The sequence below is a fragment of the Crinia signifera genome, chromosome 2 (genome assembly GCF_055691185.1).
Source record: "Crinia signifera chromosome 2, ASM5569118v1, whole genome shotgun sequence".
Classification (NCBI taxonomy): Eukaryota; Metazoa; Chordata; class Amphibia; order Anura; family Myobatrachidae; genus Crinia; species Crinia signifera.
Window position 1 is genome coordinate 224,286,768 of NC_139218.1, and position 13,873 is coordinate 224,300,640.

A 13,873-nucleotide genomic window follows, 5' to 3' on the forward strand; every position below is an offset into this window, starting at 1 on the left:
CCTGGAGCCTGTCTCAATTGAGGGGAGCATAACAGCAGCTCAGATAAAGGACACAGCAGTCATAAAGACCTCCACCACAGGAGAGTGATAAAAACTTCCATACAGGACTGGTAACTATTGTTCATTAAAAGCCATAATACTGCCTCATTTAAATATTATAGCCATACAAGCCTCATTGCCAGTGGTTGTATGTTATATGTTGTTTGTCTTGTGTGTCTTATTTGAGTGTAATTATGAAATGTATGCACATGTTTTACTGTGTTAAATATTTTTAATAAAACAAAGGAATTATCTTTGACATTTTCTCACTGTCATTTTGATATATTGAGTGGAGCAGCGCCCCATGGTGGTGATAGTTCATATCCCCACAACCATACCCTGCTTTGCGTCCATAGAAGCACACAAACCCTCTGTTTGAGTGGCAGCAGCTCCAATCAATAGTATATATAAAAAAGTTTGATCCCCGTGCTAATCACCAGCGCTACTGGGTGGCTTGTTCACCCTCCCCTTCTTTTTTTAGTTGGATGGTTGTAGGAAAGTTGGTCTGATGTATGGCCAGCATAGTCTGCAAATGTATATTCATGCAGATGCATTTAACTGTTCATTTTGACTAGCTTGCGGTGGGTCCTACCAATACAATTGTCAATAACAGATATTGGCAGTGCTATTAAAAAGTATACTGTATACTGTGTAAATACTGCCAGCACCACAAATGTATTAAACATACTATAGGGGCTCCAGTTCAGATTAGGTCACAAAAAAAGCACCTCAAAAGAGCCTCAACATTGGTAATGTAGCTATGTGTGGGGCCCCTGGAAGACACCTCCAGGTGCCCTTTGGATGCTTCTGGATATTCTTTTCTGGACTCTAGTCTCTTCACAAGTTTGTGTTACCGCCAATGCCCTGCTCACTGGTAGTTGCTCCTGGTTCACGGTCAGGGAGCTGCGACCAGCAGGAAAACTGCAGCAAATTCCAATTTCCCTTGCGAAAATACCTGGGGAATCTCAGTAAAATGGTAGGCATGCAATTCAGCGTTGTTCCTAGTGTGACGATGCTGAATCCTAATAATTCTAGTGAATCCTGACAGACATCCAGTGTGTGCAAGAAGACGCTCTTAATAATGGATCAGTTTGAATTTTAGGTTCAGGGAAACATGTTACAGGATGCTTAATTGCTGTAGAATGTATGACCTATTCTGTTTGGGATAAATTTACAAAGCTCGGAGTTCTATTGAAGATGGGATGTTGCCCATAGCAACCAATCAGATTATATCTATTATCTTGTAGAAGATGTTAGATAAATAAGGAACTGATTGGTTGCTATGGGCAACATTCCATCTTCAATAACAGGGATTTTGTACTTATTTTGTACCGTAAATCCTTTTCTCCGAGTCCACAGGTGTCACTGGAGTAACAGTGGGGATAGAAGGGCGACCACAGGGAGAATGGGCACTTTAAATATAATTGAGTGTGGCCAACTCCTCCCCTTCTACTCCCCCACCTAGGCAGTCACAAGGATGTGACCGAATGGAGCTGGAAGAAAGAACACGCTTTCCAGAGGAGGTTAGTATAACACACAAGAACAAACAGTCAACCAGAAAAGATTGAAATTGAAAGTGAACAGTGAGAACCACTGAACCAAACATGCCACACAAATAACATAGCAGGCAGTTCCAAACAACATAAGTAGAACTAACCTGGCAAATTAAACTGTAAAAAGTTTCAAGGCAGGAATTCCTAACAACAGAAGGAACAGTGCCGAGGCGGGTTTCCAATGACACCTGTGGACTCGGAGAAAAGGATTTACGGTAAGTACAAAATCCCTGTTTTCTCCTTCATCCACTAGGTGTCACTGGAGTAACAGTGGGGACGTCCCAGAGCTCCCAACACGGGTGGGATGGTGCTGAGACCCCTGTAACACAGAGCGTCCAAACTGTGAAGCTGGCACCGCAAAGGTATCAAATCGGTAGAACCGAATAAAAGTCTGACGACCAGACCAGGTGGCAGCTCTACAGAGCTGCTGAATAGAGACCCCTCTAGCAGCCGCCCAACAGGGACCCACCGAGCGCGTAGAATGCGCCGTAATGGAGGTAGGAGGGCGTTGAGCCCCTGCGACATAGGCCTGATGGATTGTCAGGATGATCCATCAAGACAAGGTCTGTTTTGAGGCTGGCCAGCCCCGCCTGACCGGATCATACGTGACAAATAGGGCATCCGACTTCCTCAGAGATGCCGTTCTAGACACTTAAATCCTCAGGGCCCTGACCAGGTCGAGAGTACTGTCCTCAGGAGAGATATCTTGGAAGGCCGGCATCACAATCGGCTGATTTATGTGGAAAGCCGATACCACCTTTGGCAAAAAGGAGCAGCTGGTGCGAAGTTCTGCCCTGTCGGCATGGAAGACCAAAAAAACGGAGGTCGGCATGACAGAGCCCCCAGATCCGAGACTCGCCTGGCCAATGCCAGGGCCAGGAGGTGCACCGTCTTCCATGTAAGGTACTTAAGGTCCACCTCTTCTAGCGATTCAAACACCGCAGACTGTAAGAAACCTAGAACCAGATCCAAGTCCCATGGCCGTAGGTGGACGAAAAGGAGGTTGAGGCCGCAATACTCCTTGAAAAAAGGTATGTACCTCAGGCAAAAGGGCCAACTTCTTTTGAAAAAAGATAGATAACGCCGACACCTGTACCTTCAGGGTAGAGAGACTGCAGCTAAGCCGGCCTGCAGAAAAAGAAGCAAAAGAATGGCAGAGCGCAATTCTATATAATTGAATCTGCTGCTGTCTCTGACAAGGGGACACCCCTGCCCCTTAAATAAGCCAAAAGAAAGAAAAGATTTCAGAGGCAACGCTGATCCAAAAACACAATTAAAATGTATTAATTAAACAATCTATACAATTGTTACACAAATACCGGCCGGTACTTCAGCATAAAAAACGATTTTTTCTAAAAATTATTATTAGTACACTACAATGAGCACCATATCCGTTTTTTCTCCAACTCTCTGTATTTCTTAATTTATGTTGATTAGTAAGTTAGTGTATTAGAGAAATGCTCAGTCATTTGTAAAACACAGAAAGATGAATAATGCTCAATTGAGCTATAACCTGCCCGCCTCTGGCTCAGTCACTCATTTAGAATGTGGGGAGGCTGTTGATTCCCTGCTGTGTGCAAAACAGCCTTCAGGGTCGTATCCACAGAGTACTATGCGGTCTTGGAGGCGACATAAAGATGCAGGAAGACACGGTGATGCGGCGGTCGGCACCTGGGTAAGCTCCTTAACGTGTTTCTCGGCCTTTCGCAATCGTCCGCTTCATCAGATGGACGTAGATGTCTACGTCCTCTGTCTGGTTTTGGGACCAGAAAAATCCCAAGGTCCTTTGATCTTCTGGGACCAGGATCACCACCCCCGCAGATACCAGTTTTGAAATGGCCGCAGTTAGTAGCAGGCTCTGTTCTGTTGAAACTGGCAAACCTGTTTTTCAAAACAGTGGGGAGGTGGTTTTTGAAAGTGGATTTTGTAGCCGAAGGCCACCAGATCTCGCACCCAGGCGTCTTGACAAGATTGCAGCCACACGTGCTTGTAGCCTTGAAGACGTGCTCCCACCTTGGGATCCCCCAGGTGGGCCTGAAGCCTGTGATGCTGAGGGCTTAGTGGAGGCCTTGGCCTCTTGGGTGGAAGAGGAAGCACCTCTGCCACGACCTCGGGAGCCTCTGTGTGAGGCAGCACCCCCTCTGGAACGACCTCGGAACTTTGCCTGTGGGCGAAAGGACCGAAACGATGTCCCCTGAAAGGTTCTACAAGTAGAAGGAGGGGGCAGTGGATGGAAGGAATGTGGATTTACCTCCAGTGGCTTGTGATATTCACTTGTCTAACTCGGGAACAAACAGGACCCCGCCAGTGAAAGGGAGAGCTTCCACCGCCCGCTTGGACTCTGCATCAGCTTGCCACTGGCGGAGCCAGAGTGATCGGCGTGCTGATATTGAGAGAGCAGAGATGCGGGCACCTATGATGCAAACATCATTAGAGGCCTCCACCATATATAATGAAGCCTCAGATATATGTTCTGCCAATTGCACCAGGACATCAACCTCACCTCCCTGCTTCAATTGCTGAACCATCTGGGAGGCCCAAACCCCGATGGCCTTATTGACCCAGCATCCGACCTGAGCCGGACGCTGAACAACTGCTGCCGCAGTATAAATAGACTTAAGTGTAAGCTCAAGCTTACGGTCTGAGGCGTCTCTAAGAGTAGTGGCCCCCGGTACCAGGAGAACCATCTTTTTTGAAAGACGCGTGACCGAAGGGTCAACTACGGGTGTGTCTCTACCAGCTTTCTGCCTGCTGCAGACAAAAAGTATGAAGACAACAGTCTCCGGGAAACTTGAAATTTCCTATCGGGGTTTTTACCATGCCTGCAGAACGTGGTCATCTAATTCCTCTGCAGTAGGAACAGAAGCTGCTTGCTTTGGTTTTTTACCAAAAAAGGAGGAGCGACTGGGGACCGATGCCCCATCCTCAATATCCAGTGCCAGCTTCACCATATCAATGAGGTATTCAAACCTTGTGCAACCTGCTCCGGCTGCTGTGGTGGCAAATCTTGTTGCACATCCACCTCTGGGGCTGCATATTCCCCTTCCTCTAGGTCAGGCATATCCTCATCTGTGTCAGTGTATAAGACCTGCGAGAGCAGTCTTTTTAGCACTGGGGGCTGTGAGTCACGTGTAGTGGGCCGTATGGGCTCTGGGGCCAAGGCCTTAGTTAAACCCTCCACAGCTAAAGTTAATTCAGGCTGCTGTGATCTAGAGGATTCTCTGTCCCTCTGTGAGTCTGAAATCTCAGAGGATAGGCGTGACATCACCTCAGTGAGCTGTAATGCCCATGCAGGGGAGGGCTGCTGGGAGGTAGAAGGAGGAGGATCAGGGGTGCATTTGTCGCACACCAGTGTACCCTCAGCAGATTGTGTAAGTTTAGAATTACACTTCTTGCAAGACCTCTTAGAGCTGCCTCCTGCCATTATAACAGTGATTGATCTACACAAAATATATGTATGTATATATATATATGCAACAATCAACACGTTAAAAAACTGTACATACACACCAGGGAATAGTGCAGTCAGAAGCCAGATAGAAAGACTGGACAGGAGAGACAGTATGAGAGGAAGAAGCTGCCAGAGGCTAACAACAACGCTCTGGTATGTACCAGGGAGCGCTATAGCCTAATTTACATACAGCCCAGAACTGTCTCACCGAGCTCTAACCCCACTGTCTGCGTGTAGGGCTTGGGGAAGCTGTTGCAGGTCTGGACACCGGGAGGAAGGCTGTTCTTGAGTCTGTAGACTGTCTCAGGCAAAACGGAGTCCCTCAGCTTGTCAGTGGCGGTGCGCACTTAGAAGATGGCCGCCGCTGATGCTAGGTCATGCTGGGGAGAAGCCGGGGCTGCTGGGAGCATACTACGCGGTAGCTCTGCCCCTCCTTGCTCCCAAAATGGCGCCAGTTTTAAAATAAAACATCAGAACCTGCACTACCTCCATTTTTGTTTAACACTGACCCCCCCCCCGCGCTAAGTGGGAGGTCAGGCATACATTACCGCTGCCTTGCTGGTCGGCGGTGGTAGAGGCTGAGTGAGGACGGGGCACGCACCGTGCGCAGTGGTGGCTGTCCTCCGGAGACGGTGGTCTCTGCAGCCGGGGACCAGGCGCGAGCCGCACGCAGCTGCGGCTGGATCCCCTCCGACAGCTCCCGTGATGCAGACAGGCAGCGGCAGACTGCCTGTCTGTTGTAGTAAAAAAAAAAAATTCAAGCTTTAAAAAAAACTTGTGCCCTGGAGCAAGCCAGAGTGTAACCAGCTCCCATGAGGGCACATTCTTAAACTGCCTAGGTGGCGGAGTAGAACGGGAGGAGTTGGCCACACTCAATTATATTTAAAGTGCCCATGCTCCCTGTGGTCGCCCTTCTATCCCCACTGTTACTCCAGTGACACCTAGTGGGAGAAGGAGAAAGAATTATCGGTACTTGTGTAGTTTCACGGCGCCATCGCGCGCACAGTCTGTGTTTGCCAGACTCTGTGTTTAACTGTGCACGTGCCGCTCTAGCTGTTCTCAGCGCAGCGCGTGCCTGCTTTACATATGTAATCTACGTTATCAGCGTAGCGCTGGCCAGCAGCAGCACACGCTGCCCAGTGCTGACAGGTCACTGTGGTACTTGTAGTTCCACAGTGAAATAGACAGTCCTGCACACCGCTGACAACGGGGGCATGTAAACTGGACACCCCGGCACACCGCTAATGTACGGGGCTTCTAAACTAGACACCCCGGCACACGCTAAAATTTAGACGCTAAAGCGTCTAAATCCAGACTCCCTGCACCCCGGCACACGCTAAATATTAGACGCTAAAGTGTCTAAATCCAGACTCCCTGGAAACCGCTAAGAAGGGGGCATCTACATAGGGGTGCACTGTGCAAAACACTCTTAAACCTGTTCACAATGACACTAGTCGACGTAACAGCTGTCGACCTTGTTAATTTCACTATCCCGCGAGGGGACGCGGTACTCGTCCGACCGACCTTTTCATACCCCCACTATCCACGTCGGCGTAGAGTTGATTTTATAAAGTGTGGCGAGTGCACTGAGCCCGAAGCGCGGCGAGCCCCGCGAGGGGACGCGGATTACTTCACAGGTATACGCGTCTGCTCGCCACGCTTCGGGCTCGGTGGCTCGCCACACTTTATAAAATCAACTCCACGCTGACGTGGATAGTGGGGGTATGAAAAGGTCGGTCGGACGCGTACCGCGTCCGCTCGCCACGGTTCGGGGTGGCGTGGATAGTGGAATTAACAAGGTCGACAGCTGTTACGTCGACTAGTGTCATTGTGAACAGGTTTAAGAGTGTTTTGCAAAGTGCACCCCTATGTAGATGCCCCCTTCTTAGCGGTTTCCAGGGAGTCTGGATTTAGACGCTTTAGTATGTTAGCGGTGTGCTGGGGTGTCCAGTTTACATGCACCCGTTGTCAGCGGTGTGCAGGACTGCCTATTTCACTGTGGAACTACAAGTACCACAGTGACCTGTCAGCGCGCGCTGCTGCTGCCAGTGCTACGCTGATAACGTAGATTACATATGTAAAGCAGGCACGCGCTGCGCTGAGAACAGCTAGAGCGGCACGCGCACAGTAAACACGGAGTCTGGCAAGCTACCAAGTTTCAAACACAGACTGTGCGCGCGGTGGCGCCGTGAAACTATACTAGTACCGAATTATCTTAGTAAATTTACCCCCTTTATAGAGGGTGAATTAGGATATACATACAGTACATTCACATCTATAAATAGGGTGTTTTATGGGGGTCCCACAGGAGGGTCAGTTGGTCCCCCATGAGGGAGAATATCCACTGTGAGTGGGGAGTCCCCACGTGTCAGGCTTTTAACAGAAGAGATTTGGACATTGGTCTACTGACCTTCAGAATCCCGACTGTTGGGGGTCATCAGGCACCCCTATAAATAGTAAGCTATAAATATAACATAGGTGTGGATCTTACTTTTCCATGATCATATAAGGTCCAGCAGGGAAAGAAAAGGTGGGCTTGCTGTCTTCTTGTACAATGTTTTTATCTTCAATGAAAGGAATCGTTAACACAAAGCCAGCCTGGCTATCACCCTTTAAGAAAAACTTCAAGGAAAAAGAAAAATGAACACTGCTTTTCATAACACATTCTGTATATTTAATATATAATTTCAATGAGGTATTTTGCATTTATGTTATATAAACACATCAAACACATGAAATACACACAAATATATTTTATTTGTTCATGAAACAAGGTTCCAAAACATGAAAGAAAGTTTGTCTACAATCTCAGAAACTGACCTTTAATGCTAAGCAATCATTTCCTTGCACATATTTAGAGTCAGTTACATATCTTGTCCTCAGTAGTGCTGTTACAGATGTCCCCGGTAGGTTTTTTAGGAAAAAAAAAAAGGACATTCGGGAAAAGAATCAAATTACTGGAGTGGAAATCCCGCCATCGCAGCTCTCCATTTCCGGTTCCGGTCACCGAGTTAGACCAGAAGTTAAACAGCAGGGAAATAAAGAAGGTAGAAGAACAACCCGCCTATCGGCGAGACAGACTATGCCGGAAGTCCCGGAACCAGAAGTCGCGTGTGTGTCAAGGCGACTTATGGAAGTGACGTTTTGCATTCCACCCAACCGGAACCGGAGAGCCGCGATGGCGGGATTTCCACTCCGGTAATTTGATTCATTGGTAGCACTATAAATACAGGATATAGAGGCTGTGAGAGCGTAACACTCCTGAGGAAGTCCAGCCTGAGGGCCACGGATGAAACACGATGAGGGGACTCTGCTCTATGGTGACGAATGACTGACCTTATTGATACACCAGATAAGCGAATGTTTTTTTAAAACATTGTACAAGTAACTTTTGAAATTTTTGCGGTAATATTAAATGGTTTTAACAATATTACACTAGTCTATTCCTATATGTTCTTCTTTCATATGTATGGATCACTGAAAAACACTTGGGAGCAATAAGATTGCCGAGAACGTTATCTTTTGTGATCAAGCTCAGATTACAGTGTATGGAGACCACTGTCAATGGTACACCTGCATTTATTGGTGTGTTATATCACTTATAGTGAAGGGGTTCACTGCTAAAATTATAAATTTACTGCACTAGAAAGAGCATATCTCACTTTTTTCTAGATCCACACCGAGAGGTTTCCTTGCACAGAAACCACCAGGAGAGGAGCTGCAACTCTAAAAAAAGGAACTGTGCTCATTGTTTCAGAATTTATTCTAAATACTAGTATCGTACAGAACTACTGACATAACCCAAATAGGGAAACTTTTAGCGCTAGTACCACCCTGTTTTTTCTGAATATATATATATATATATATATATATATATATATATATATATATATATATATATATACATATATATATATCTATATATTACGAACAAGCAGAAGTCACTCTAAGAATTATTTCAGAACTGCACGGCGGCAGTCAATGCAAAAAACGTGAAGACACTGGTATAGTGCAAAGCTTTGCACTATACCAGTGTCTTCACGTTTTTTGCATTGACTGCCGCCGTGCAGTTCTGAAATAATTCTTAGAGTGACTTCTGCTTGTTCGTACTATACTGTACTTCTCCTTGGGAGATAGAAGCGCACCTAAGCAGCTGAATTTTGACAGCCTGAGTGCCAGACCCCTTGCTTGCATATATCTATATATATATATATATATATATATATCTATATATATATATATATATAGATATATATATATATATATATATATATGAAAGAAAATAATGCAGCACTCTAATAATAAGGGGGGTATTCAATGTGTCGCCGCTATTTCCGACAGGGGAAATAGCGGCGGCTCCCTATTCAATGCTGTCTTTAGCGACAGCATTGAAGCGGGATCACAGCAGAACGGGCCCGACTTTAGAAGCCGTCGGGCCCGTTCTGCCGATAGCGGCCCTGGATTGTCGCGATCCCGGCCGCAGATCGACAATCCACGGCCGTTTTCGCGGCCACGCCCCCTTTGCGACGATCAGCAGGCGGGACATTGAATCCCGCCTGTCGTTCAGCTGTCGGGCTGACCGCAAATGGGCCAGGATCACGGCTGTCGGCAGGGATCGACAGCCATGATCCTAGATTGAATACCCCCCTAAATCTTTTAGTGAACAAGTGTCAGCTCAGCAACGTTTCAACAACAGGGTGTCGTCCTCAGGCTTAAGCTGGGAGCTGGAGTGCTGCATTCTTTTCTAAACTTGGTCCACCTGCTTTACCTTTATTACACTGTTCTATATATATATATATATATATATATATATATATATATATATAAAATATATATTTATATATAGAGCCTTGTATAGTTTGGCAGTCTGGATAATAACACAACTCCCGGGGTGCCTTCAGTGAAATATGTACAGGCACCGGTTCATGGAAGAACATATACAGCAGCACTCCATGGCTTGAAGGAAAAAACTCTTTATAGGTATAGGGTGCAATACATCACAATACATCACAATATGTCACCATCCTGAGGAGATGGCCCTGGTGGCCGAGTTTTATATATATAAAACAGTATAGCTGAGTCTACTATCTATTCTTCTTTGATACCGAAGTGCGGCTGTGACTGTCCGACGTGGCAGTGTACGTATATATATATATATATATATATATATATATATACACAAAACATCGGCACTCACCTTTCCTAGTTTTGGGGTGCCCTATGGCTTGTGACCACATTGTTTAAACAGACATTGTAGGGGCTTTGCACACACCAAATTAACATAATAAATAGTGGAGATTTGGTTCATGAATTGATCAATGCATTTAAGCCCGCAGCCCCCTTCACGGGACCCCCTTTTTCTGCAGGTCCTAACACTATTGCTCAAAATGGCTACAATACACATAGCTTTCGCATCAATGTTTGATTCCAGGCATGCTATCTGGTCTAAAGCTCACAGCAGACTATGCTTTTATAGGTGAGCAGTTACCAACACACCTGTCACTAATCATCTAGGGAACTGGTTAACATAAGCTATGCACTATAGGTTAATACAGGGTGCATGAGAAAATGTGACCACAATAAGACTAATTTAAAAAATTAATCTAAGGCTTGTGACCACATTGTTTAAACAGAGGGCACCCCAAAACTAGCAAAGGTGAGTGCCGATGTTTAGTGTATATTGTTTATTAGATTAATTTTTTAAATTAGTCTTATTGTGGTCACATTTTGAAAGTTGAAAGAGACTTCTGAGATATGCATAATGTAACAACTCATTCCACATATAAGGAACCAATCTGTGACCTTTTATATTTCACTTTAATATGTGTCAGAGTTCATTTAAAAACATACCTGTCCATATCCAAAGTTGCACAGTTTATTTTCTGAAGCCCTCTCATGATTACGGCGTTGCTTGTTTGGTTTTTCAGCCTTTCTAAATGAACACACAAAACATATTTATTATCTTCAGTGATGTACAATATGGAGCAATAAAGTAAATATTTCTTTTTTTTTTATAATCGTACATTTTTATTGAGATTAAATGATATACATGGACAATTGGTGAACATGACAAATTAACATACAAATAAAGGTATGGTAATAGGAAATGGTTACAACTGTAGTAAAAACGGCAATCATATCTAGGTTTAGTTTGATTGATGGAGTTTGAATGCAGAAGTCCAACATACTGAAGAATATCTGTGTTATAGTGATCCAGTGAGAAAGCAATGAATGAAGATGTTTTTCAGAAATCAATTGAATATGTGACAAGTAGAAAGTTCACTGTATGTAACATAGGAAGATGAATGCTTGTCCAACGGATAAGAAGATATAAAGATATCTAAGAATAAAAAAGTATACATATAACAGTCTGATTTAATGTGTAATTGTTATTTTTTTTAAAGTTAACCATAATGTTTATTATGTAACAACAAGAAAGGAGGAAGATAATAGAAGATAGAGAGTGGGAGAGAGCAAAGTAGAACAAAAGTGAAAGGGGAAGAGTGGGAAAAGTTTAGTGCTTATAGAGGGAGGCAAGAACATGTATAAGTATGCACTGGGCTCTGGGAGAGAGACAATGCTCACTAGTCTGGATAATTGGAAGGGAGATGCGCAATATATAAATGATAATAGTAAGGTTTTAGAAAATGAAGTGTGATAAATTACCTAGAAAAAGAAATATATATACACGCGCTGGAAACAATGTATGTGAAAAAGAAATTATTGTAAAAGATTTATTATACACAAATATTGCACTGGCCAGTGACACCTGATATTTTAAACAACAAATATAAAAGTTTTTTTACACATTAATTACTAAAAAGAAAAAAACTAATAATTCCATTGATAGGCAGCCTCCATGAGGTGATTTGTATCCAGATTTTTGTTAGTAACTGTTGATATTGTGTCAAAAATTTCGAGGACACTGAGACATATGGAAAACAGTTCTGATTGTCCACTGTCTGGCCAGACAATAAAAAAATAAAAAAAATTCCAAAACAATTAAAAAACAATGCAGTAAAAAAGCATATAATTTAATTGGGGGACTCCCAGCTTTTTCAAAAGTCTTTGAAAAGATGGGAGTCCCCCAGCGAAACGCGTCAGCGTTCTGCACCCCCATTTCCTTGTCCATTGCGGATTACAAATTGGGTAACCATACCCCAAACTTGGAACTCCAAAAACGGACAATACCATCTACTGGGGACACTCAAAAGAAGATCAGAGGACAGCATAATCATCTCACGGGGACTGCCTCAACTACAGCTTGGAGGAGTGGGAATTATCCCAGATATGTGAGTGACATTGACTGTTTCTCTCCCCTTATCATGACTGTCCGTGGAGCTCAATAACATTAAGATCCACCTAAAAGGATTAGTGGGGTGCCGCATCTTAACAATTGCCCACAACTAAAGTGGAGGTTTTTCATGAGATTTGCACCAATTGTCAACCATCAGTGGCATTTAAATGGTATTTTATGAATATGTATACATGAATTATGATGATTTAATGGCCAGTATTCAATGCCTCAGATTCGCCGTTTTTTTTCAGTGAATCTGGCAATTCGCTGGGTTTACGGCGAATTTTCTGTTAGAAAAAACAATTCTCCCTATTCAATGGAGGCAATTCGCCACAAATGAACAGCGAATGTCTGCCGATTCGCCGTAAATTATTCTCCACAATTCGCCTGTGATTTTCAATGGGGTTTTTAGTGGAATTCGCCGACAGTGTATTCAATGCTCAAATGGAGAACTGCTTTCTCCACTGATTTTCGCCATGATTCTCCGTTTAGCATTCGGCAGCTTTTTTAGGTGAACTGTAATGTGATCTTTTAAATTAAAGCGTTTTTAATTTTTTTTTTTGTGTTCAAAAATCAGAATATTTTTCCTATGAAGGGGCATGCTATTTTTATTCATATACGTGCAGCACATGAATATATTTTTAATATATATATTTTTTTTTTAAACAATATTTTTTTTTTTTTTTTTTACACATTCGCCAGCAGGGGGCCGGGAGCCGGAGACGCTCATTAATATTCATATATTCACTGCACACTGATCCCGATGATCGGGACCAGTGAGTGCAGCGGCTCCGACCCCAGCAGCACCCTGCAGCCCTGGGGGTGAGGTGAGGGGAGGGAGGTGAGGGGACGGGACGGGAGGGGGGAGAGATATGCGGGGGACAAGGACCAGCAGCAGCAGCCCGAATCTTTTGCAGAGAGCAGCCACTGCTGCTTTCAGTGAGCAGAGGCGGGGGAGCTGTGCGTACTGTAGTGCTCTCCCGCCCTCCGCCATGCCACATTCGCCCGCCCCCTCCGCCATGGCACTTTCCCCCCCTGCTGCTGAGATTCTCCAGCGGGGGGCTCACCGATGTCGCAGGGAGCCCCCGCACAGCCTCAGAACAGGGACGCAGCAGCAGGCCTTTAGCTCCGGCAGCCACAGCACGGTGATGTCAGCGCTGGGGCTGCCGGAGACGGAGGACTGCTGCTGCGGGCTGTGCGGGGGGGGGGGGCAACACGGGGATTCGCCACTAGACATATTCGCTTACATTCGACGTCAGGGGCAGCGAGCCCCTGACGCATTGAATAGTGTGGGCTGGGGGAGGCTCACGAATTAAAGAGCAGCGATATTTCCTGGCGAGCGCACAGCGAATCCAAAACAGGATTCGCTACCTTGCGCTCGCCAGAGCATTGAATACCCCTAAATATATGAATTTATTTTTATCTTTATTAAATTAAAAATTGTTTAAACTCAATTTGCTGTGTGTATATCCTTTCCTCAAATAGCGTAGTTACAAACCCTTTTTCTTTTTTGTATGCCTCTGTGTTTGTGCA

At 44.8% G+C, this 13,873-nt stretch overlaps 1 protein-coding gene across 18 annotated transcripts in view; it reads right to left on the reverse strand.

The window, feature by feature from the left end:
* Positions 1–13,873, reverse strand: part of TEX14 (testis expressed 14, intercellular bridge forming factor) — a 165,425-nt gene that overhangs the window by 106,166 nt on the left and 45,386 nt on the right. For all 18 annotated transcript variants that reach the window (XM_083173882.1, XM_083173875.1, XM_083173877.1 and 15 more), the window contains 2 exons: positions 10,894–10,975; positions 7,535–7,665 (listed from right to left, as the gene is read on the reverse strand). In XM_083173882.1, coding sequence (XP_083030008.1) covers positions 7,535–7,665; positions 10,894–10,975 — 213 coding nt within the window. The remainder of the gene's footprint in view (positions 1–7,534; positions 7,666–10,893; positions 10,976–13,873) is intronic.